The 25,144-nt window shown below is 42.5% G+C and overlaps 3 protein-coding genes across 8 annotated transcripts; 2 read left to right on the forward strand and 1 right to left on the reverse strand.

Annotated features, from left to right (window-relative positions):
* The first annotated feature begins 281 nt into the window (after nucleotides 1–281).
* On the forward strand, nucleotides 282–8,523 carry LOC147268247 (uncharacterized). Its single transcript, XM_086199660.1, has 19 exons — nucleotides 282–432; nucleotides 1,711–1,887; nucleotides 1,983–2,103; nucleotides 3,197–3,408; nucleotides 3,533–3,628; nucleotides 4,002–4,167; nucleotides 4,386–4,457; nucleotides 4,583–4,698; nucleotides 4,801–4,899; nucleotides 5,239–5,349; nucleotides 5,474–5,572; nucleotides 5,676–5,773; nucleotides 5,894–5,999; nucleotides 6,216–6,328; nucleotides 6,449–6,590; nucleotides 6,880–7,016; nucleotides 7,116–7,224; nucleotides 7,535–7,596; nucleotides 7,688–8,523. Exons 1-19 carry the CDS (start codon nucleotides 418–420, stop codon nucleotides 7,887–7,889), a joined length of 2,253 nt encoding a protein of 750 aa, XP_086055786.1. The 5' UTR covers nucleotides 282–417; the 3' UTR covers nucleotides 7,890–8,523.
* A 459-nt stretch (nucleotides 8,524–8,982) lies between these two features.
* On the reverse strand, nucleotides 8,983–18,675 carry znf362a (zinc finger protein 362a). Of its 5 annotated transcripts, none has more exons than XM_086199668.1 (9): nucleotides 18,570–18,675; nucleotides 15,192–15,255; nucleotides 12,875–13,076; nucleotides 12,523–12,648; nucleotides 12,009–12,336; nucleotides 11,513–11,737; nucleotides 10,918–10,996; nucleotides 10,681–10,839; nucleotides 8,983–10,592 (listed from the first exon to the last, which is right to left on the reverse strand). In XM_086199668.1, the coding sequence occupies exons 2-9, from the start codon at nucleotides 15,252–15,254 to the stop codon at nucleotides 10,470–10,472; spliced, it is 1,305 nt and encodes a 434-aa protein (XP_086055794.1). In that variant the 5' UTR covers nucleotide 15,255; nucleotides 18,570–18,675; the 3' UTR covers nucleotides 8,983–10,469. The 5 variants fall into 5 exon arrangements, with proteins under 5 accessions (XP_086055794.1, XP_086055789.1, XP_086055793.1 ...); XM_086199663.1 differs by having other exon boundaries at nucleotides 12,875–13,115; XM_086199667.1 differs by lacking the exon at nucleotides 18,570–18,675 and adding an exon at nucleotides 17,085–17,162 and having other exon boundaries at nucleotides 12,875–13,082.
* Nucleotides 16,114–24,832, forward strand: LOC147268249 (uncharacterized). Of its 2 annotated transcripts, XM_086199670.1 has the most exons (4): nucleotides 16,114–16,214; nucleotides 21,020–21,108; nucleotides 22,500–22,649; nucleotides 23,197–24,832. In XM_086199670.1, the coding sequence occupies exons 3-4, from the start codon at nucleotides 22,502–22,504 to the stop codon at nucleotides 24,228–24,230; spliced, it is 1,182 nt and encodes a 393-aa protein (XP_086055796.1). In that variant the 5' UTR covers nucleotides 16,114–16,214; nucleotides 21,020–21,108; nucleotides 22,500–22,501; the 3' UTR covers nucleotides 24,231–24,832. The 2 variants fall into 2 exon arrangements, with proteins under 2 accessions (XP_086055796.1, XP_086055795.1); XM_086199669.1 differs by lacking the exons at nucleotides 16,114–16,214; nucleotides 21,020–21,108 and adding an exon at nucleotides 21,943–22,012.
* Nucleotides 24,833–25,144: the final 312 nt, after the last annotated feature.

The following is a 25,144-nucleotide window of genomic DNA, read 5'->3' on the forward strand; positions in this document are numbered from 1 at the left end:
AGAAAGCAGGCAAAGACACACGCGAATGTACAAAAAGTAAGTCAAACAAAAGGTGAAAGTGTCAGAAACACAGCAGAATGCACACTAATCTCGAAAATGACGCAGGGTATAATTCATATAGTTCTCATTTGACTGACGTTAATCCGTGAACGTGAACTACTCACCCAGTTAAAGGTGCCATCAAGCCTCTTCAAGGACTCGCGAGCCCAAATCACTGCGCCAACCGTTTGTGTTGACGGTTCTGCCGCTGGGCTGCGTTCCGTTCCGCTGCCACTCATCACCGGTGCTCCGCTCCAATCGACGCCGGGTTTTTTTTGTTTTTGTTATTTGTTTGTTGTTGTTGTTTGTTTTGCATTAAAATGCTGATAACTGTGTCATAATTCCGGTCGGAAGTTGTGAATCATCACCACTCGACAAATGGATCGCCCGGAGGTAGCGAGCTCACACTTTCATGCACACTTTCTGTCTTTAGTTCGCCGAACTGCCAAATTATTAACTTTTGTTCAAATCTGCTATACTACTTTCCTGCTGCATATTCCTACCCAGCTGCAGTACTACTGCCCAGCTGCAGTACTACTGTCCAGCTGCAGTATTACTGTCCAGCTGCATTCCCTTGGGGCTTCTCCTCCATGTTTGAGACTTTCACATGTCGTTTCTTTAACTTTACCCCCGCAAAACATTGTTTTCGCCTTCGTTTGCCCTCCTTTTTTCGTTAAAAGATTTTTAAAAATCTTTTTTTTCAATGTCATGGATAGAAATTCTGCATCTTTAACATTTTTATAGATTAAGTTAATTTAATTGGTAGTTACTTTAAAAACTTTCTTCCTTCACTAAAAGTGAAAATGTTGCCATAGAAAAAGTATGCAAATATAATCAGGTATAATGTCCTTGAAGTATATTTATATGTTTTTAAATTTATGCCTCGGAAAATACCAATATTGCTCTTTACAGAGGCATTTATAATAAAAAAAAGTTTTCATATCTTTTTAATGAATAGGATTACAAGTAATCATTTGTAAGTAATGTGTAAATGGACCTTATTTACCTAAAAAGCACCTCACATCAAAAAATCCATTCTTACCTTCTTTGTGTACTTTTTTCTTAAATCTTATCTGTATAGTGACTAAAGCTGTCAATCATTCCAGTGACATCAGCAACGTGTCCCTCTTGAGTGGAAGGTTGAAATGTCATATGAATGAAAACTCAAAAATAAAAGAACCTCAGATTTGTGCAGTACTGAATGTAGTAGTCGCAGTAGTGTTGGCTCAGCGCCGTGAGTGTGTAAAGGGTGACATTAAAGGCTGGTGAAGCACAAACGTGTGATCAGTTGTAGTTTCCTGTCTAGGACCCGCCTCAGGCCTACAAACAGGAAACATTCAACATATTGTAAACAGCAGTCGTCAAACAACTGCAGCCACCACCAAGACGAGTCGTTATTTCCCTCTGATTACAAGCCGAGGGTGGACTCAGGTGGCATTATTACAATTTGTCTTCTTAAAACACACAGTTGACAAGCAGTCCTGGTTTTGCGTCAGGAAAAAGTTTGCAGCTTCTTAAAATAATAAAGGTCACATGAGTGAAGTTTACCCCAGCAGCCGTCTGACTAGGAAGATGAAACTTCAGTTCTCCTCCGGTAGCAGAGAGTGAGGCCTCCCAGCAGGAGACTAGCGGGCTTGTCAGTGACCCCTGTGTCACCCATCCCACCTGTAGGAGGAGCTGCAGCAGGTCGCCACATGGTTAACCGAGGCTGGACTTGAACCCGATGCCCCTAAGGAGGCTCAGATGTGTTTCTTATGGCGAGCCCATCAGCACGCCAGGAACCAGCTTAGCACTGCGATCCAGGACCTGGACACCCAGCGCTCCCAACACTCAGCAGAGATGGCCGAGGTACTGGCAAATGACCCTATGACATCACACACTGTCTCCCAGCGTGGTAGATCAGAGAGCATTTGAATATCTTGTTCTTTCTGTCTATCCGTGAGGTGCGTAAGTCCTTGGAGAAGATCCGTAACTTTACAGAGCACAAGAACGTCTTGGCCCAGGAGATACAGGATGAGAATGATCAGCTGAAGGAGCAGCTGCAGCGCCTCGTCTCCCTCCAAGGTAGGAAATGTTCACCAGTACCTCCTGGTCCAGTACCTCCTGGTCCAGTACCTTCCCAGTATCACTCAAGAACATGAGCATTGAGTCCGCTGCATAAATGTTCTTGTTCTGTAGTTGAATACTTTCCATTTATTAAGGTTCATACGGTCAAAAAAAAAAAACTGGAGGTGTTAAAATTTGGAAATAACAACTTCAAGGCCTGGAAAGGTTTTTGAAAAATTAATAAAGTCAGACAGTTTTGGAAATGTCATGGATATTTGCTTCATAGATACACACACATTAATTGTATATGGTTCAGTTAAGCTCGACTGAGAAAAATCTCTGGTTCATCTATTTCTGTTATAATTGCTGCAACTACACGGCCTTTCCCTCGTTTCGGTTAAATGTACGCTGCTAAGTGCGATTGTGGATTTTATCGTAAATTTCGTGGTTTATTTTTCATGTATTAACAAACGATTCAAGCCATTAATGGTCTTGAAAATTTTCCTTAAAGATCTGAAAAAGCCGTGGAAAAGTATTGAAATATTTTGATAAAATCTAGAAATCGGAGAGCTTCATACAGTTTCCAGGCTGGCGCCGTTTCAAACATAGTTTTTGGGTAATAATTTGGATACTCCTCTTATAGCAAATGGCTCTATATGCACATTTTGTTATGCATACGCTTCTGAAAGACCAACTCTGACAGGCTCCAAGAGTTAAGTCTCCTTGTCTGGCTTGATTTTCCCTTTTAAGAGGCTGTGAAATGATTTGTTTGATTTTCTGCAGCCAGAAATAATTCACTTTTCATGCCCAGTTCCTTCTTAGCACAGCAACGGGCAGTGAAGGGAGGAAGTTGTGATAGATTTTGTTTATTTTAATGAGAAATTTTACTTCCGGTTATCGTATCGTGACACGGCAGCTGGATCAAAGTCTCACTGGCTTGTTGGAGGGGAGCTCAAGGAACGGCAGTAGCAAGCAAATACAAATATTCATTACTTTTTATTTTACACCTCTGAGTTTAAGAAAGACACAATCAAAGCCCATTTTAGGATTCTGGGACCTTCCGGGTGACTCAATATGAACTGTAATCCTTCACCAACCTCTGATTCAACAGATGCGCAGATAAGCGAGGTGGCTAAAATGCTGTACCAGCAGGGTCTGACGGAGCTGATTCACAGCAGCCCCAGTGAGCAGGTGGCTTACCTCCTGGTGGAGAGGGCTTCCCTTCTGGAACCAAGCCAGGATCCTGACAGTCAGACAGGAGAAGGACACACAGCCAGTCAAATGGGGACGGATGTCCAGGGACCAAACATCAACACACACCAGGTCAGACTCGAGTTTTAACCGCTTTCTTATGTGAACCGGAGGATTTTTGTCAAAACTGAATGACTTAACATGCATTTTTCTGTGGTCAAATGAGCTGATTCTGTAATATAATGTTATTTCACAGTCTTCCCACAAGGGGGCACCTCGCCATGGCCAAAGCCCATGGAAGAGACTCTTTGGACTCCACAAGACTTCACAGAGCAAACATACTTTCATCCCTGTATGTTCTTTGAACTACAATAATGTTTGCTTGTTTTTTCTGTTGCAATACTAACACTCTAAAAACTGCTCTCAGGTCTGTTGAGACTCATAGAGATTTCCCTGAGATGCATGTATGACTGTTAGGGTGTTTTTGCACGCCTCCTTTTCGTACGTGGACTCAACAGAGACCTCTTTTCTGTTTCAATGTTCTTAAACTCTGGCAGCAGCAACCTTTGCATGGCAGAGGACACTGAAGACACTTACACCACTGATGCAGTTTGATCTAGTTCACTTCTCAAGGTCTTCCATCTCTTCTTCTGAGCATTATTAGTGCATGCAACAACAAACTACTCAGTGGTTTTAGTGAGTTTTGATGTCTCCTGTCTCTTCAGGTTGAGGTGAGGCATTTGGCTGTCCGTGCAGGCAGCGTAGAGAGAGAGTGCTCCCGTCTGGAGCGGGACCTGGAGGAGGGTTCACGGCGTTTAGCCATGGCCCACAATGAGATCCGCCGTTTGACCGATGAGTTAGAATCTGCTCACTTGACCCAAAGGACGTACGGTGAGATGTAGCAATCAGCTACAAATGAGGAGAAGCAGCTGATGCTGCTGAGTTCTTTTATAAATACTTAAGATCCTAAATAGTCTGACTTTGTAATATATAAAAATAGATTACACGCAATCCTGCAGCGAAGCCTGAAATGGTTCTGATCTCTCAGGAATCAGAGATGATACTAATGTGAGGAAACATCGGTGTTTACTCCCCCATCTGTGTTTCAGAGCCTGAGCTGCAGGAAGCACAGCAGGAGGTGGAGCAGCTCAGAAGAGAAGTAGAAAAACTCAAGAAGTATGGTCAGTTTTTTCTTCATGTGTATTCTTTAATTTGGACTGTTTAAAAAGCAAAAATCAAGTATTTGTTAATGCGGCTTGCATAAATACAGATATGATGATTCCTATTATCTGACTTTATTTCAAAGAAATGGTAGAACTGAGGAAGGCCAAAGAGCTGAATGATCGCCTGGACTTTGAGATCAGAGCCCTGAGGAACAGAGTTCGCTTGCTGGATGCTGAGAAAAACTCTCTTCAACAGACGGTAAGATTTCTGCGCAACAGCATTTCAGCAAACATGCTGCTATCACGTAGCTGTTGTTTGTAGCTCTTTGCCTTACGGGGTAATTCTGCTAATTTCCTCTAGTGCAAAGCGTCAGAGCTGACCCAGAGTAACCAGAGCTGCAGAGCTTTGAGGGAGAAACTCGCAGCTCAGACAAAATGCCTTTTGGAAAAAGAGGAAATGGTGAGTTCATAAAAACAGCAGCAGATTAGAAGGGTAATTTGCAAGGCCATTAGTAATGCTCAATAAAATAGAAAACCTGGCCGGATCAATTATTGCTATTTACTTAATAAAACGAATAATTTTGCTGTTCGGTCCAAATAATTATCCGTTCCTTTCCTGATCAGTCTGGTAACGGACAAGAATTTCACCCCCAGGGGTTGTCAGTGTCAGCACAGTTGATTTATAATCTCTGAGTCTGAATACAAGAGGATGTTTGTACACACACACACACACACACACACACACACACTCTGATGCTCCTTCTGGGATGCACACATTGATCTGTGTGGTGGTTTTTAGGTGGTGTTTCTGCAGAGGGAGGTGAAGCAGTTTGATTCAGCTTTACAGGACCAGCAGCAGCAGCTCCTGGCAGTGCAGCTCCAGGCTAACCAAGCTAATGAGTTAGCAAAAGTAAGTTTGACGAGCTGCGAGTCTTTGTGTGCTTTCACTAAATCAAACAGCGGCACCGAGCTGAACGTCATTTCTCATGAAGTCAGCATCAGTACATGTCTGAAGGCAGTTGTTGTGTTTCTAGTCACGCGAAACCCAAATGATTCAGAACCAAGACGCATGTAGAACTTTACAGAAGAAGCTCAGTGCTCAGACTAGAAGCCTTCTGGAAAAGGAGTCAGAGGTGAGTAAATGAATGTATTATTGGATCATAGGGAAGTTTCACATTCACACACTATTCAGACAGATTCATAGAAAACTTGTTATTGTTGCACGACTCTTCTCAGATACGTTCCCTGAAGCAGCTGCTGGCTGAAGCCCACAGAGACTTAGATGGACTTGAAGCGTCAATTTTTACCCCAGAAAACCACTTCCAGGATCAAGAGTGAGATTTTCTCTCTCCGTAGTATTCTGCTGTATAAAGTACAGTACTTGCCATCTGTCAATGTTGTTGTCATACGTAAACTGCCTTTTATTTTATTACAACATTTGTTTGGGTCTGAAGGCGGGGGAAGCAAATGGAGACGGATCCACAGCTTTGTGACAAGTGGAAGTTGAAGGAGGACAAAGAGATACAGACAGAACTGTGCAAGGAAAACACACCACGTGAAGTAATGTATACTTTTATTATGTGAGGTTTGTTTGTGTGGTATAACTTCATCATAAATATTTGTGCCAGAATGAGAGGGAAAGTAACTGTGGTTTAATATAGAGTATAATGGTCGTAGGAGGCAGAATTTGATATTGAATTTATTGTGAGTTGAAAACCCCACTGTACATAGTTTTAGTATTAATGCCATCAATTCCTTTTACTGTTTGTGTTGCAGGAGTTTCCTGATTGCCAAGAAGCAGTAAAAACACTGTTGGCTACCCAACTGGAGTGTGAGACACTCAAGAATGAGATCTGTGAAACACTCAAAAGCCTCGACAAAGAGCGGAGGTAGAAGGACAAATAAAACCCCCTCGAAAAACAATATTGTTTTGAGATGAATAAGAATGTGTTTTTTTGTTGAGCTGTTGTGTGGAATCTGTAAATCATCTTATTGTTCTCCGCTTGCAGTAGATACCATGAGAAGAAGGAGAAACACAAAGCAAAGCTGTGTCGGGCTTTGCAGAAGTTTGACGAGGAGACCACGTGGAGAGATGAGAAGATAAACCAGCTGGAACGACAGCTTTCCCTGTGCTCGCATTCGTTAGCGAAGGTAAATCTGCAGCTTTGTCTCGCCTCACACACTAGCCAGCATATTTGAGGTTCTACATGTGCTTCTAATCATTTGAAAATCTTCATTTCAATCAATATCAGCTCATTTGAATGAACAGTAAATACCATTTCTTCACAAGTGTGTATTTGCTCTGTGAGAAGGGGTTGCCATTTTTACTTCAGTGGGTTCATGATGTTGACTTAGTGATAATTGTGATTCCCTATTAACTGTTATTTGAAGCATTAGCAGATCGTTAACTGGGTGATGAATGAAAGCTTTTCCTTTCCAGGAGAAAGAGCTCATCAGAATTATAACTGTGGAAAATGAGAAATTACTTGCTGAGAAGAGGAGGTTACTGCAACAGCTGGACGAGGAGGAGCAAAGCAACAAAGACCGTAATCTAACAACTTCTTTATCCAAATGCAGGTATGGAAGTTAAAGATTCAACTCCACTTAACGCTGCGTTACACAATAAAATACGAGTCTGAGAAATTAAACAAAATGTTCCATTGTCTCTATTTAAAGAGAGGATTTCCTGGAGATGGAAAACAAGAAACTGGGAAACCAAGTACTCCTCATGTCTAACCAGCTAGCTGCCCTGGAACGAACCCTGCAGACCTTGAACATCTCAGAGGTACAAAGTCCGACCTGCGTCATCTCAGTGACATCTCATCTGCTGTTGCTCCGACATTTCAGTTTGGTCACCATAACACGTCTGGGAAACGCCTTCCTTCCCAAAATGGATAAATCTCTGGCACCATTCACCTGATATTAAAGCCCCGTCTCCATTTGCCAAAAAGATAACGCTAACAATAACACCCACTTAAACTTTGTGTGTGTGTGTGTGTGTGTGTGTGTGTGTGTGTGTGTGTGTGTGTGTGTGTGTGTGTGTGAGTGTGTGTGTGTGTGTGTGTGTGTGTGTAAATGATTGTTTGGTTTATCAGGACACAAAGAAAACATCAATGTCTCAAGAGATTTTTTCATCTGGCCCTGCACAAACTTCAAGGTAGGTCCAATCCTAATTTAGAATTTTTGTAAATTCAAATATTTCACTAAATACGCCGTCAAATGACTGCGTCCTTTATTTTTGTCCATAGCTATGGGATGCTGTCCGAGCTGTCCAAAATCTCAGGTGTCTTGGAGAACGGTCAGAGCAGCTTGGCTCCTCACCCTCACCGTTTCATCACTGTTTCATCTCTGTCCCGGTCAGCAGAGATGGGCTACCTGAATCTGATCTCAGCTCAGAGCCGCGCCGACTACCCGACTCCCTCCAGCGGCTCTGAGCACATGTGCGCCTGAGGTTGTGTGTTTATCCTCAACATACCAACAAACATGTTCTATTTGTAAGTAAATTAATAAACGGAATTTGAGACGAATGGACATATTCTGTTGGAAATACTGACTTGACTTGTGTGTCAAGGCTGCCACCTGAGATGCTTATTTATACTTACATTTTTTTAATATACTTAAAAAAAAAATTCAGGTGGTGAGATTACAGTTTATGTTGGTTTAGCTGCAAATGACATGATCAACATAATAATACATAATTCACGCTCTGAACTCATTGCAGTTACCGCCTCATGCACATGAGAACCCAGAAGTCAATTTAGTTGGAGTTTGTCGAGATTAACGTCTACAAATATTCGGACATCCATCCGACCTTATGACCCCCATCGAGGATGTGGTAATAAATATTAAAATACAGAAGCACAGCTAGAAAAACCCAGACTAAACTGTGTTCATCATCTTTTGTATTTCTATTTCCACTTCACCCAGAGTAGTGAAAGTGGTTTCCAAACCAAAGACTTAAGAATTTAAGTATTTTTTTCAAGTGTGGTTCTGATGATTGATTCAGAACTCTTTTTGTTGTATTTTATTGTCATTTCAATTTTGTATAAAATTTGAACAGAAAATGCATTTCTGTACCTGTGTATGTATGAGTTCTGTAATAATATCATTATCATTATTATTATTATTATTATTACACTGGAATTATAAGACATCTTATTTTCCTGCATATGACTGCTTCTTCTGTTTGATATGAATATTTTTATGCAAACTCTTCCTTTAGCTCCCTCAATAGCGACACCAAATCTTAACAATTAACAACAAATATTATCACTGGACTGGACAAATAAAACAGAGTTTGTTTTACTGTATTTTACTGCCACATAGATTGTACGTTAATTCGGTAACATCAAATTATTTTTGTGTGCCTCTTACATCTGTTACTGAGAATTTAATTCAGAATAATTTTGGCCAATAGATTCGAACGTGTTACCAGAAAGAACCAAAGACTACTAGACTGGAAAAATAGTACACATCTCTTTTTATTGCCTCCTATATTTATATGAATTTTGTTGTACAAAATCGTTTCATATCCTACAATTATCAGCTGCGATGCAAATTTGAACCTCCGTACATACATGCATGTCATGACTGCTCACCATTACTGATTACATGCTGTTGAGTGTGTTTCTCCAACAACCAAGCAAGGATGATGGAAAAGAATGAAAACGCAGTCTGCTTTATTATCGGCATTAAAAGGGTGTTGAAGTCACAACGATCGATGCCAACAACAGAAAGTCAGAATTTTCTGAGGAGTGAAATATTTTGTGAAATCAAAAATTGTTCAAAAATGAAAAAAAATAAAAATAAAAATTACAGACTTTCTCAAATTCCAGTAATTATAGAATTAATTATTTATTATAAAACAAGTAGACAGTTAATATAGTTTATCTACAGTATATATCGTGCTATGACAAAAGGCAAATGTAAAGTGATAAAACAGCAGAGTGGAGTTGTAACAAAGTTAAGGCTTAAAAATGCATATAAAACGGGAAAGTGTTCATTTTTCAAACAAGGACGATCCAAAGTTCAATGATTCACCTGCACGTAACAACCGTTAACTCCGAAGAGAATTACAACATATATAGTCTAAAATATTCCCATTAAATTTCCAACTTCAGTTAAGAGGGAAAGGAAACATAAGTGCATCATTCAATATAATAATACAATAAATTTGTGACAAATTTGGAAAAATAATTAAGGCATGAATATTCTTTTCTTTTCTTTTTTTTTTAGCTTTCCAGATAAAGAAAAACACATTTTTATCACTTGTGCTATTGTAGTGTGGAAAACATCCCTATATTAACATTTCAGCTCAGATTAGGGGGAGGGTTTTAATTCTTCTTGTGTGTACTTGAGAATGAAGCGTCTTTTAGAAACATAACATATGGAAAAGTTAAAAAAAGGCAAAACAGATATTAAAATGACTTCAAAAGTATTGACACATTGCAAATACTGACATAAAAAGTGGCACATTATACTTAAATACACATTACATAAGCATTCACCTTTATGTTCACTTGGCCACAGAGCCAACGGAAGACTATTTCTGATGCAGATATATTTTATTAGACTTGTTAGACTTACATGACCTCATTAATAATAAAAAAAACCCAAAGTAATCTGTTACAACACAAAAAAGTTTAAAAAAAAATGTAATCCATGTAGCTGCCTGTAGCAATACCTTCTTACTGTGAAGTCACACACACAAAAAAACCACACACTCACGCACACACACAAAATACATGTTTTTTTTGTTTTTTTTTTATTTTGTTTTTTTTAGGTCTGTCATTTCCAGGCCTGAAAGTGCTGAGAAGTCATCTTTGGATGTCCCAGATAATACTGCTACCTGGTCAGCAAGAAAAGAGCAGGAGGATATACTCATGAAAAGAGTTCCTCTTCACAAGAACAATCTGGCACATTTTTGTTACCCCCCTTTTTAGGAGTCCATTGGAGGAATGCAAAAAAAAAAAAAAAAATCACAGGAACCGTCTCGGATGGAGGGAGAGGGAGGGTGAGAGGTCTGGACGATCAGATGAGGGAGATGCGTATAGGGATGCTGGGGGACTCAGTCCTGTGCTGAGGGGAGTGATGAGACACCACGTGATGCTCCATCACTGTGTGTTTAGACATGTGCTTCATAAGGTAGGTCTCCTGGAATATGACAGGAGATACAGAAAAAAACAGCCTCAGAAATCACGGCTGCACTTAACTTGAGAATATAAGACGGCTTCCTACTCACAGACGTGTACGCCCGGCCGCACATGCTGCAGCAGTACGCCTTGGTGTTTTTGATGGCGTGTGCAGACAGGTGGATCTGGAGGGAGGCGGAGTCGGAGTAGGCACGGTAACAGTTGGAACACTTGAAGGGTTTGTCTTTGTTGTGCTGCCTCTGGTGAGACTTGAGCAGGGAAACACAAAACATCACGAAAGCGAAGATATGAACACAGCACGAGTGGCGGAGGAGGAAGACGCTTACCTGCAGGTTAGATAACTGAGTGAAAGCCTTCTCACAGCCTGGGTGGAGGCATTTATACGGCCGATCACCTGTGTGGATTCTGAAATTAGAAGAAAACATTCAAAATATGAACGCCCAAGTATCTGCCAAAAAGACATTTTCTTCAAATATTAGGACATTCCAAAAATAAATAAATCCAAATGGAGCATAAAACCACAGTTTCCTTAACATGCTCAAGAGGTTTTTTACTAAGAAACTGTGTAATTTGTGTGTTTTTGAATGAGTAATTTAGGGGATAAGATTGCAAACACATACTTCACTGCTGTAACCTGCAGGGAAATGACAAGATCGCTGGTATAAACGGTTGAGTGAGATAGTAACAAATGACTTCAAATATATTCCATTAAAGACTCCTTTTCTATTCTAATTAAGACAGTAAAACGCTACAATTTCACACACAACAAAATAAATGCTCATTATAGATTTGGAAGACGGCTTTTGTGTTTTCTTTGATGGCTGCAGTGTGTGAATGAGAGCCACGTCGAATTGCTGTATTTACGGTAAAAGCAGCTCTTTTATCAAAACAGAGAGACGGAAGTGTTGGTAAAAATCTGACCTGGTGTGCTGCTGCAGGTGGGAGAGCTGGCGGAAACATTTCTCACAGTAAGAGCAGCGGTAGGGTTTCACGCCCAGGTGAATGCGGAGGTGCTGAGCCAGGTACGAAGCGTTGGCAAAGGACTTGGTGCAGTGAGGACACTTGTGAGCCTTCGCCTCTGTGTGCGTCTTGGAGTGAATCTGCATGTCTGACTTGGAGAAGAAGGTCAGCGGACAAACTTTACACCTGCAGAGAGAAGATACACACGGGTAAAGACACAAAGGTCATAGGCAGACCCACGATCATGACGTGACATCACAAATATTTTGTCGGTTGGTTTAGCCATTCTTGAATTAGGATATAACATTTAACGCAAGCACCAAAAGTGGGGTATATATATATATATCAAACTCTAGTAACTTTAGATGAAACATCATTATGTTTTGTAGTATTTGCATATCTAGTTATGTGCAGAAATATCTCGCACCACTAACTAGTTGCACTCCTGCTTTCATACCTGTAGGTTTTCCCTTCTTTGACAGTGATGGTGACGCAGGACTGGTCATTGCCTGAGGCCAGGATAGGGTAGGGAACCACCAAGAGTGAAGACCCGTTCTCTGCTTTGATCTTCTTACGCCCCCGTTCTTCTTTGGGAGGTGGGCCGAGGAGACTAACGAAGCCTCCGTTGTTCTTCCCTGGCTCAAACCCATGGCTGCTGGCTAAACCTGAGATGAGGTGAGGTGCGGGGGCTCCACCGAGCCGGGAATGGCTGCTGGAGGAGGGCGTGGTGGGGGTGATGATCTCTGAGGTGTTGAGGTTGCCTGTTCTGGATGCCAGCGCAACACCTGCATGACGACAAAACTTTGAGTAACATCATGCGTGCATCCCACGTACAGTGCAAAAGTCTTTATTTTTCAGTCCTGATGATGAATAAAAATGCGTGCGCACACACACACACACACACACACACACACACACACACACACACACACACACACACACTTTAGAACTACAATCAGCTGTGAGTTTACCTGAGACGTGGTTCGTTCTGGAGGGGTGGTCTATGAGCTGACGCAGATGCCAGTCCTCCCATAATCCTCTAGCTTTTATAGCTGCTTTATCATCCAGATTCAGGTTGACATCCCCCAGAACACGACCTAGTGAAGACAGCAACTTTTGTCATCTCCCTGATTTAAATCCTCATTGTTTGTGGTGCCAAAGAGCTGACTGATAAAAATTGGAAAGTAAACCAATAACATTCCTTCAAATATCTTTGAACTGAAACAATCTTAAAAAAACACAGTAGTTACGGCAGTAAAGTAGCACAGAATATGTACACCTAAACCAGATGGATTCCTTTCCTGTCCATCTGTAGAAGCGTACCTGTGACTGAGCTGGAGGCGGGGCGGGCGTGCAGAGCGATGTCTGGTTGAGAGGGGCTGTGGTTGTGGAGAACTGGCATCGGGTGGGTTTTGGACATACTGTGCTGGCCGCCCTCCGCCTGGCTGGGGGAAGTCAGTAACGGCTGCTGGGAGGGGACTGAGGCAGGCGGTAGATGAGGCGTTCTGATCTTCTCCGTCATCAGCTGCTCCTTGATTTTATTGATCAAGACTAGGTTATCCAGCTGATAGCCAGGAAACAATGTATGTGACAAGAAAATAGCCATAAGGTCAGTCAGGGTTAGTTTATAGCGTGATGGTTCCCTCTAACGGCTGAACAGTGATGCTGCACCAAAAGCCTTGAATGTAAAGACGACTGAACACTAAAATGACACAAATTCTACAAGTGACTCCTTGTTTGTGTAGCGATCTGCTTTATTTCATATGGGATGGTCGACACCACCACCATCCAGGAGTGTTTACTCCTCCTCTCCATCACCCCAGACCTTCTCAGCATCTTTTGAGAAGATCGTATTTCTAGCTGGGTTCATGGGTACAATGATGACTGTCTGTCTCCAAATGTGACAGTCACAGTTGCAGCTGGGGATTAGAGCAGAGGTCTGTTTGATCCACGCGCCCCGCTGTTGTGGAAATCATTTGATTTACACCTTTTCTTCTGCTCGTAACTAACAAAGCTGATAGAGGGCATCTGCAGCTTGAACTATCCATCCATCCATCCATTTTCTATAGCGCTCGTCCGTTAATAGTTGTGGGGGGGCTGGAGCCTATCCCAGCTGACACTTGGCGAGAGGCAGGCAGGGTTCACCCTGGATGGGTTGCCAGTCCATCGCAGAGCCATCAGGAGCAACTGAGGGTTCAGTTTCTTGCTCAAGGACACTTGGACATGGTCACCAGTGGAAGTGAGGATCGAACCAGCGACCCTTCGGCTGCTAGACAGCCACTCTACCACTGAGCCATGCCGCCCGAGCCTGAACTACATAGTAAGTAAAGTAGGGCGCTGTTGGCTAAGATGTTAGCTTTAGAATAGAACAGAATATTACATCATAGGCATGGGAAAAATTGAAGGTTTGAATGCAAAGAAAGAAAAAATGGTGCATTATAGTTTTCAATCCTCCCTCTGGATGGTTACTGATAATGGCAATTTAAGAGCTTCAGGGTACACAACACATAGAATTCCTGGGTGTTTCCCTGAGGCCTGATTCATGAAGATATACACAGACAGAAGCCTTTTATATCACATTAGTTCTGAGGCAATGTTAGAGGCCAACAGAGACTTTATCTATTCCTTTATACCACTCTAGTATAGGAATAGTTTTAGATTCAGGAAAGCACAGATATTTGCTTTCTTTCAAGAGTTCGAGAGAGTTTAAACCACTCTCGTACTGTTGTAGCTAAGCTTAGCTTAGCATTTAGACTGGAAACAGAGGGGAAGAGCAAGTCTGGCTTCGTTCAAAGGTGAGACAATTCAACTATAAGGTCCTCCAAAGCGCACTAATTTACAAATTATATCAAATTTACAGTACATAATCTGTACTAAGACAAGTACTATTTCTTGGTCAGCAGTGGTTTTAAGGTAACTGGATTTAACAACAACATATCTCTTGCAAATTCATAATCATTTTACAATTTCAATTTGTATCGATGAAATAAACAAGATATGACAGTTTAGATGGGCTGGTAAGTGTTTCAATTCTTTGTGATATGCTGGATTAAACTAAACTAATTTAAGCCATCCTTCCATCCATTTTCGTCTGTTTATCCTGTTAAGGGTTGTGGGGGGCTGGAGCCTATCCCAGCAGCCTTTGGACGAGAGGGGGGTTCACCCTGGACGGGTCACCAGTCCATCACAGGGCCAACACATAGAGACAGACAACCATTCACACTCACAGTCACACCTACAGTCAATTTAGAGTATCAGTCAGCCTCGTCCTCTCTTGATGACTTTGGACTGTGGGAGGAAGCTGGAGTACCAGAGAGAACCCACACAGGAACAGGGAGAACATGCAGACTCCACACAGAAAGATCCTGTGCCTGAGCTGGGACTTGAACCCAGAACCTTCTCGCTGTGAGGCAACAGTGCAGACCACTGCACCACCGTGCCACCTCTAACTTAAGCCAACTCTTTTAAACCATCTCTTAAATTAAGTTAGCTCTTGGTAAGGAAGCAAACTAATTCATCATAAAAATTAATTTAAACTGAAAATTGTGTTGAAAAGTGTGTGTGTATATGTATGTATATATATATATATGTGTGTGTGTGTGTGTGTGTATGCACTTTTGCCATCACAACTATCCCTCACCTGACCAGGCATCCCAGGAGGCGGAGGCCAGAAGTAGGGATTGTTAAAGCGAGGTTCAGCCATTCTGTAATGAAAACACAAGGATGAACACACGACACAGCCAAGACAAAATGAAAAAGGAGGATCTGAACATGTCTTTGAGTAACTGAAATGACCAGGATGAAGTCAGGAGTTCAGTTCCAAATCATGCAATTCAAATATTTCATAGTCAAATTGAGTTCCTAGTGACACATAGTTGGCTTGTTCTCCCTTTCAGCAACAGCAACGTACATATTTGTACATATGTTTTGAACTCCCGTCACTTTTTTCATATTACATATTTTTTGCTGCAGTCCTCTATTTTGGAATGACCCTCTCCAAAACAATGCAAGGACTAGAGAGAGAAAACAACAGGCACTCTGTGCTGCAGAAATCAACTTCAGTAAACTCTTGTTCATCATCTTCCAATCCTTCAGCTTTTTCCTGCAACCCTTTGTGGTTGATATCAGGACAAAATATCAGACATTCCAGAAACTGATTTGCCTTGTAGATTTATCTAATGTTTGTGTCGAAAACGGCACTTAAAAAAACCCCCAAAAAAACAAAACGCAGATCTCAGCTCCAAACAGCAGCTGTGATGACACATGAGCTCAGCTGACTTGTGATGTTGATATTTTTTAGAATTATTTTAAGTTGTCACGGCGAGGTCAGTCAAGACAATTCAAAGTGAGTGACACACACACTCCCTTGAATTCATGGGGTTTTTTTTTCTGAGAATTCTTTTGACCACATAACTGCCTGATGGGCTTGCTTCCTGGAAGACGAGCTGTCATGTGATAACAGGACTAGTTAAGGAACCCCCAAACAGTTATCAGAGAAAACAGATGCTCCAAGTGATGAAGCTCAGATCCTAAACAGTCGCTGTCGGACTCCTCCTAGAACCTGAGGCCCGACTGGTTCTCTAAGATGGTAACGGGAGCTGTTGAATTTCAACTCAGCGCACAGCAAGACCTGAATGATGCTGGTGGAGTGGAAAGCTGAGAGGTCAGTGAGCTTGAGACGATTATAACCAGGTGTTTTAATGTTAAATCAGATGATACACTGGTTGGTAAACGGCACACTTTTCCTTGTTTTTTTTACATTTGAAAAAAAAGAGTGAGACAAACATGAACTTTTACATCAGAACATCTGATTTTCATGGCACTTACACCAGAGAGTGTTGCCTGCTGAAGGCCTTTCTTTCCACAGTTTCTCTTTTCAACCCTGTATGAAGTGCTTTTCGAGACATTTTGCCTTGCGTGCTTTGGCACACTTCACCATTCCTAAGTCTGTTTGGTTTAGCAGAGGCATAACACAGCCCACGTCTGCGAGCCAAGAGAAACAAAAACGATCGGGTACGAACGTACAGTAAACCCCACAAAATATTTCTCTAATGATGCCAGTGGGGATCGGTTTCACCTCCTGGAGGCGTTTCTACCTTGAGAGAATTGAAATGCAGTTGGACGCCTTTGTGTCACGTTTTCAAAATGACACACTTTACAGAGAAAACCTGTAATGGCAGCGAGGGGGTGTGTATGAATTTCAGCTCCTGTGCGTTGAAAAAGCAAAGTTCCCTTTCCTGGACGTGACCTCAGCAGCCACATTCGTCACTTTTACATTTCATGCACAAGCGCGGCAGAGATTTAATAAAACTACAACATCTACAACTACATGTTACTGTTGTGGCTTTTTAATCACAGAAAAAAATGAATGGATGACTTCTGCTGCAAGTCCATCAAAAAGAAGCCCGGCGTCTTGTTCGAAAGTGTCAGAAAAACTCCCATTTGAAACGCTTGAATATTTCAACTGTTATTATTGACTTTTACATGAATCTGCCGATCATCCCAGCTACTTGGTTTCTGTCAAGACATTTACCGAATCGGTCCATCGAACTACGTTGACGGATTTTCGTGATTTAAGAAAACGTGATGAATACTAAGTCTTTTCTAGTATGGCATCCGAGGCGGTTCATTGAAAATAAAATGTCACTTCCGGTGAATTCTTGGAGTTGGTGACTAAAAAGCTTTTTTAGGGAGGTAACCTCAATGTGCGGTCCATGTGACACGAGTGTGCACACAACATGCGTGGTAAAAACCAAAAATACTGTTTGCAGTTATTCGGATTAACAACTTATGGGTTACTGTCAATAGTCCAATGAGAAAATGTGACAAAAGTCCACATTGACGACTGATGAATGCTTTTTATAAACGGATGTTTCATATCTCACAAGAAATTGAGGACTCTTTATTCAGACCAACCCAAATGCATTTAATTAAAAAAGAAATCAAATTCCTTTTTAAATCTAACAAATGTATTTAACCATCAGTCACCTCCAAATCTGTTCCAAACGTGTTTGAAAGCATTATATTGCCGTATCAGACCAAAACTACGAGCTCATTATTCTCTAGTAACCATTCTTATACTCTTGAAGTGACGTGCATGTAAAACTTAAAATAAAACTGAGTTATTCTTCTTCACAATAACAGAAAACACAAGGTTTCAGTCAGATCACTTCTGGAGAGAAACACATCATGTTTACTGCGGGGTGAGGAGGAAAGCAGCAGCGGAACAAAAGATTGTGTTAACTTTTGTTTTGCCTAATTTCAAGCCTTTTTTTTTTTTTTTTTTTTTTGCTCATTTATTCCTCCGATAATGAAAATCGAGAAAAAGAATGCGATTGTAAAGCTCCGTCTCATCAGTTCGGAGCATCTCCTCCTCTGAGAAACCACCCGCCGGATCTCCTACATTCTCAGACAGTTTATTAAAAAATCAGACAAAAGGAAAACAAAAATGGCAGCCCTGTCTTATTTTTATAAGTACTGGACGCCATATTCTGCAGATCCCTATAAAATAAGGAGACAATCCCCCAGATGTAGTGAAGTGCTCCGGGCGCGTCGGGATGATATTTGCATTAAGCGTACAGATGATTGTTTACTTTGATTTGCAGGTTTGAATAGCCCGGCTTGAAGAGGGGGAAAAAAACACACACTCACACACGCACACACACACACACACACACTCTCTCACACACACACACACACCCTGACACTTCCTACAACAATCATCATCATCATCATCATCATGCCTGGCCTTGCTAAGCTCAGCATACATCCAAACGCCGATCTCCACACACGGACGCGCCACCGGAGCTTTTATTTGCACGACAGATACGTACCAAAAAAAAAAAACAACAAAAAAAACAACAAAAAAAACCCAACAACAACAAAACCCCCCAAATCCGCCTTGTTCATGTCTGCGTTGCAGACGTTCGTTTTTATTGCAACTTTTGCACGAGAGACGAAGGCAGCAGCGCGTGAGGGAAAAGAGCAGAAAAGGTGCAGAGGATTGGAGTCGACATACCTGAAGCAGCGAGAGAAGAAATATTTTATAAAGGACTCTTCTTTCTGCTCTCTCTCTCTCTCTCTCTCTCTCTCCCTCTCTCTCTCTCTCAGCCGGACTTCAAACCTTCCGGGTCGCCTGCTGTTCACTTCTGGGTGCTGCAGGCGACGACTTATTCACATGAAACTCTTATTTTAACCTCGCTCCTTCCTCTTTTTCCTTCTTCTGCTTGTCTTTTTTTTTAAAAAATAAATCTGATTTATTATTTTTTTCTCGCAGATGTTACAAAAGAAAGAAAAAAAACTCCGCATATTTTCACAAGCTTTGTTCCCGCACAGAGGAAGCTGCATTATTGCAAGATTTTTTTTTGTTTCACTGCGCATGAGCAAACCTCAGAAATCCCGTTTTATTAGGACGGTGGCGATAATGCGCCACACCTCAGGTGCGCTGGTCTCCTGTCGATGAAGCTTGATGACGACGATAGCAAACACCAGCGGTAATTATCCTCCCGCCCGCTCCTCATTCGCGCTGTGCGGAGCTCGGCAGGAGGTGGCGCTGCTGCCTCACTTCAGGGTGAGCGTGGCTGAGACCAGCAGACGATTCCACCGAGGTAATGAATTAGTGATACGCTTGAAACCTGGACAGTCTTTGTATTGTTCTCAGTTTCTTATATGCAAGGCTAAAACGAGGTGATGAAGTTCCGTTCGTAATGGACCAGAGGAGGTCCTTGGATATTCTACTTGTTTAAGAAAGTTTTTTTTTTTGTTTTAATTTTTTTGAGGGAAGGTTTTGTTATCTTCAAAGAAAAAAAAGGAGAACATCTGAGTGGAGACTTAATTGGTGTTTCTGCACACTGGCACGTTATAGTTGTATTTCTCAAACTGGTAGATCTGGGGGCTGCAGATGCGTTTCTGTGTTGCAGTGGCCATGATCACAATATCATTCAGCACCTCGTTTTGCCTCTTTTGTCCTTGATTTTTCCCCCCACTTTGACTAAAATATAAGTTTGTGTCAGGCTGAGCCATTGTAGTGGTAAAAACACACACACACACACACACACACACACACACACACACACACTCACACATATTCAAATTTACCCCCACATGTGTCATGCAAATCTAAAATTCCAAAGCTATTCCATCATAAATGGTTGACAGACTGAGGCTGCTAATATTCAGAAATAAGAGCTGAGTTTATCTGCAAGCATCTGTCTGCTAGAAGACGTGCTCAAAGAGAATTACCGCCAAAGAGCAGTTACACACAGTCTCACCGCAAGAACAGTGAATCGCGTGAAACGAAGTCGAGTGCTCTTGAGTTCTGACAGGACTGAAGCAACAGTTTCAGACGAACCTTGTTGTTCTGAATCCAAACATTTCTGTGTAATCAGAAATCTGCCAAGCAATAAGGTTCACGAGTCATAACCTAGAAACTTTACTTTTCACTAGAATCAAGCGTCATCGTCTGTGTCTTCTTCATCACGACAAGGAAAGGTTGGTCTACGAGCTCCTCTTCTGTGTCATCAAAGATGTCTATAGATGGTTGTTCTGTCCCGTGATCTTCCGCAGCTGATGGATTTTGCCTTTTGTCATGATGCTATTTTCAGTATGCACCTACACTCCAATAGAAGTCCCACGGGCGAAAAACTACTTTGGGTTAGCCTGTCGTAAGACATTTGCATAACCTTTGGTCCACTTTGTATTTGTTCCCATTCTGTCAGTCCAAAGGTGCATTTGTTGAAGACCAGAATTATACTTTTGTGGTAACAAACGCGTGCCTGTACATACACAACTGTTCTCCTGTCGTACCTCCCTTTCTGAGCTCACGTTTTAGCCAACAACAACAGCAACATGATTCTAGTTTGCTCACGTGTCTCCTTCCATGTTATCGTCTCGGCCCCTTTGACAAAACTCCAAAAATCTTTAAAAAGAAAAGAGGAGATTTCAGCATTTAGTTTTATGACAGCTGGACAAACGGTTAAGCAACGCTCATTGATTGATAGAAGGATTCAAAAGAGCAGTTAGCTGGACCTTAGTTGACTCTTGGTCTTGGTTTAGGCCTGTTAAGAGTGTACGAGCCAGTTTTTACTGAGCTTAGTTTAAATATGGAGTACTGCCGGAGTTCAACCCCCCCCCCCCCCATCTTACATAATAAAGACTATGAGAAGTCAGAGAGTGGAGGTGATGAGGCTGTTTTCCCAGGGATCCGATCTGAGCTGCACCATCAGGCCCAAACCTCACCGTTTCGACTCACTGCCCTCACTTCCTGTTACCACATTATGTCACTCATACGGTAAAGGAGCAGGATCATGCAAAAGATACTTGAAGCCACGTTTTACGCTGACGGTAGATAAATAACGCAAACCACAACACAACACAGTTGTGGAAGCAGTAACTTGGGAGCGACAGTGCATGACACAGATGTGAGCAGTCATTGAAAAGCCTCACGGTACATTTCTATCATTGCTCTAGCATAGATGGCGTCATCATCTCCAGGGCTCAATGATCGGCTGCAGCTTCCTGAAACCCCTGCAAGCCAAACACTCCCTCGTCTGAACAAGGTGAACATTTGCACACTCACTAAACATGGAGCAGTTAACTTAAGTCAGGGTTTTATATATGTGTGTGTGTGTGTGTGTATATATATATATTTTTTTAATATATATATATATATATATATATATATATATATATTACGCTGCACTGACCTGAAAAAAAAGAGTTTTACCAATTTTTGAAACTGCTGTTGTCCCGATTGAACACATCAACCCCAATTATTAACTTTAAGTTTGGTTTGCGTTGCTGAATGTCTCTTAAGTCTCTCTCTTTCTCTCAAACACACACACACACACACACGCGTATCCTTGTCCTTATATCTTTGTGAGGACTTTCACTGATGTAATACATTCCCTAGCCCCTCACCCTAAACCTAACCATCTTGACTGACTGCCTGACCGCAACCTTGACCCTAAACCTAACCAGAACCTAATTCTAACCTCAACCCTAAAACCAAATCTTGACCTTCAAATGTCCTCACTTTCCAAAAACATCCTCACTCTGTTGGTTAAATACGTATTCTAGTCTTCAATAAGTATAGCAATTACACGCGCGCACACACACACACACACACACACACACACACACACACACACACACACACACACACACACACACACACACAGACACACACTTTGTATCTTTCACTGTCAAAAGCCAGTTGCAAGACTGGTTTTCTTGTCTGTACAAACAGAGCCACACCCTCTCGCAGGCGCACATGTTCCTTCACCTCCAACACAGGCCAGGTGCAAGCAGCTCAGAGTGGTGGGGGGAAGGTGGTGTTGTGTGTGTTTGGGGGGGGGTCATTATCTCCCAAGAGGGTGGAGCAAAGGGGAGGTGAAGAGAGGGCTCAAATCATTTGAAGCTCATACTGACATGCGGCTCTGAAGGAGGCTCCTACAGACACAGGTAAGAACTCAGGCAGGTTCTGTTGATGCAGCATCATGTGACAGAGAAAGTGTGTTTTTTGCACAGTATCATGATCAGAGGGTTGGAGATGTGAACAGACACACAAGTCCCCCCTCACTTGCTACTTTCTCCCATGTTGCTGTTCAGCTTGTTAGGAGCCACTTGTGATCCATGCCATTTGAAAACAAATAGGACAAAGAAAGCTGGACTTTAACGTATTTTTGGTGAACTTCAAACAGCTGTCAAGTCCAGGGTTCACTTCTAATGTGAACAATGAAATATTGATCTGCTACTGCGAGCTGGAAACACTCGCAGAGGTTATAAAATGTTACAAAAGCTGCAAAAATTATTGAAGATTCGTGGGGGGGTAACTGTCAGTAGAATGCCTGGCATTCCGGAGTTCCTCCACCCTTAGGCAAGAGCCAAACCAGTTTTCTATGTTGCCTGCTTGTATTTGTGTGTGTGCTTTGCTGCTGCTGTCTTTCAGCCATGGATGGTGTGTTGGAAGGGGCGGCAGTGATGTGTTTATGTAAACTGGTCTGCAGTCTCCTCTTCCTGCCCTCACTGACTTCTTGCCACAGTCCAGTCAGCTTCTGCTGCTGCTGTCTGCTGATCTTCACCGACTTCCTGGTTGCAGGTGAGGTCACGGCTGCAGGTGCGCTGCTCTCAATCCAACGGCCATCTCTCTCCAACCCTTGTAGTCTGACGCATAAAAACGATGAATAAGTGTGACTGACAGAACAAAAAACAGAACATTTGTGTGATTTGTGTAACAGCATCTCTGGATAGTCGGCTGTGTTCGTTCATCTCGATAGAAATCTTTGTCGGTACTCGGTTGCTGAGCTTTAGCTCAGTTTCAGCTCGTGATGCTCATTAAAGAGTAATTAAAATAGTCCTTAGCTGCAGCAGTGAGAGATTCTGAATAATTTATCTGGAAGACTGGTCAGTTTTTATAATGCATTCACTTTTGTTTTGGGCCAGTTTGGACTCATAAATGCGATGGTGATTTTTAAGTGGTTTCCACTGCAAAATGATTGCAACCAAATATTCGTGTTTGTTCCTCTCCCCCAGTGATACGAGCTCCTCCACAGTCTTTGAGGCGACGTCTTCCACCAGCATAAATTGCTGTAATCCAGTCCGACCAGTCAACTGACTTACTGGCATTTTGTTTTCCCCTCCCACAGTTTCCCTGAGTTTACTCAGCATCTTTGAGTCCTGGCTGACTGAACTGATCCCGCAGGGTGACATCATCGCCCTGCGCTTCCTGCTCTTCCTCAGTCACACGTACGGCGCCGTGTTGCTCCTGGTCACACCTCTGATTGCTGTGGAGACTCTGGCTGGACTTCTGTGGCCTGATGTCGCTGTGGCCCACAGGGCAGTGGGTCAGACGGTGGGCTCTGATGGGCAACGTTGTAATAACGAGGAGGAAACAGTGGCGGAGGGGGAGGACGGCCCAGACAAACACGGCTGGCTGTGTCATGGAGTGGGCTACGTCTGCTGCCTGTCAGTGTGGGTTGTTGTTGCCCTCAACGTCAGGTACCGGTCAAGGCTGGAGGAAGTGAGGGCTGCCGACTGTTTGCACTCATCCAACTCCCTGATCAGATGTCTGCCCAACCTGTTAAGCCCCATGCCCACAGCCATGAATCCCTTCTGGGGCATGGCCTTCCTGTCCCTGCTCCTGCTCCTCTTGACCTCAAGCTCGGGCCGGTACAGGTGGCGCTGGGCCGGTCTCTTCATGGGGAGCACCCACAGAGGAAATCATGGAGTTAACACTAATAGTGAATATCACTTGCAAAACTTGGTTCCAGGGCTGGCTGCTCCCTCCAAATCTGCTGTCCCTGGGATGTCGGTGTCTGTTGACCCAGAGAAAACAGAGAGCAGCTGCACTGTTCACACTGCATATTCCTGGAACAGCGTGCAGATGTCGACGTGTCACCATGGAGACTCTGTCCTCCTCTCTCAGGAGTGTCTGTCTGCAGAACAGGGAGGACAGGAACACAATAGGATAAAGGGATGTGTACCTCTGATATTTATCATGAAACACATGAACCCACAACACAGGAGGTCATGTGAGTGGGATTTTCCCCGCCTGGGGGTGAACATAATGATAGGATTCATGGCTCTCCTCTCCATCTTTGTGCTGCCTTTGTACCTCAGTGTGAACATTCTGTTGATCCGGAGTATAGAGGCTCTGCTGGAGCTGTGTATCAAATCTTAAGTTTCATCAACAGAAATCTTCTCTCAAAGTGCAACACGAGCAGAGAACCGGACTGCAGCAGAAGCAGACGTGAAAGCTGATCGAGGATTATTCACGAGCGGATCATCAGATTAATATTACACCTGTGCAGACAGCAGGTCTGCCTGTCAACACTGGTTTGCACTGTGGAAATAAGAATTTCCAAGCAGCTCTTCATATGTGAGGAATCGTATGAAGGAACTGCTCAAAGGTGCACAGGAGGCAGGTTGAGGCGTGCTTGCAGGAGACACCAAAGCCGACTGAAACAGACGGCTGGAGGGAACGCTTTTACTCCCCAGAGTCCTAAGATTTACTGAGAGGTGACAACAATGTCTCTGTTTTAAAGGGACAGTCCTCCCCCAAATAACCAAGACATATTTTCAACAAATACCACCACAATTTAGAACCAAAATGATTTATGCACACGAAATGCACTTCAGGAAAAATGTTTGATTTAAGGGTGACCTGTCCCTTTAAATAATCCATAGACTAAAAGTGTGAAAACGGAAATGTAAAATGTCCTGAAAAGCTTCAGAAAGTACTTTGTAAATAAACTCAAGTGGCTTCACATGTACCATTGAGTTGGTTTTTCATCAAAATTTTTGTAGTTGTTACATAAGACTTATTGGTCCCTGGAGGTGGTATTTGGTTGTTACAGCAGCTTGCGGTGGATGAAGACAATAAAAACAGAACAAGAACGCTAAGAGATTATGGAGCTGTCATAGCAATAACAGGAAGGGACTAAACGCTACTGTATTAACTCACGGTGTCAGAGGAGCTCTTAAATTGACGGATGCACAAATATTGATTATGCACTGTCAGACTCTAGTAGTTTCCTATTTAGGGGACATTTTCATTGCAGGACATTTTCTTGTTATGAAATAAAACACAGTGCA

Source organism: Aulostomus chinensis, chromosome 3, assembly GCF_037954235.1.
Source record: "Aulostomus chinensis isolate RoL2024-O1b breed Wild chromosome 3, RoL_Achi_v1.0, whole genome shotgun sequence".
NCBI lineage: Eukaryota > Metazoa > Chordata > Actinopteri > Syngnathiformes > Aulostomidae > Aulostomus > Aulostomus chinensis.

Excerpts from the sequence above, each read along its gene's own strand:
- LOC147268247 (XM_086199660.1), top strand. Across the intron at positions 4,900-5,238 it reads TTTTGGAAAAAGAGGAAATG|GTGGTGTTTCTGCAGAGGGA; the intron begins GTGAGTTCATAA and ends GGTGGTTTTTAG. Across the intron at positions 7,225-7,534 it reads AGACCTTGAACATCTCAGAG|GACACAAAGAAAACATCAAT; the intron begins GTACAAAGTCCG and ends TTGGTTTATCAG.
- znf362a (XM_086199663.1), bottom strand. The coding sequence starts at position 15,254 with ATGGCTGAACCTCGCTTTAACAATCCCTACTTCTGGCCTCCGCCTCCT. Across the intron at positions 12,649-12,874 it reads CGCCTCCAGCTCAGTCACAG|GTCGTGTTCTGGGGGATGTC; the intron begins GTACGCTTCTAC and ends TGTCTTCACTAG. Across the intron at positions 10,997-11,512 it reads CACCTGCAGCAGCACACCAG|AATCCACACAGGTGATCGGC; the intron begins GTCAGATTTTTA and ends TTCTAATTTCAG.
- LOC147268249 (XM_086199670.1), top strand. The coding sequence starts at position 22,502 with ATGGATGGTGTGTTGGAAGGGGCGGCAGTGATGTGTTTATGTAAACTG. Across the intron at positions 22,650-23,196 it reads CACCGACTTCCTGGTTGCAG|TTTCCCTGAGTTTACTCAGC; the intron begins GTGAGGTCACGG and ends CCCCTCCCACAG.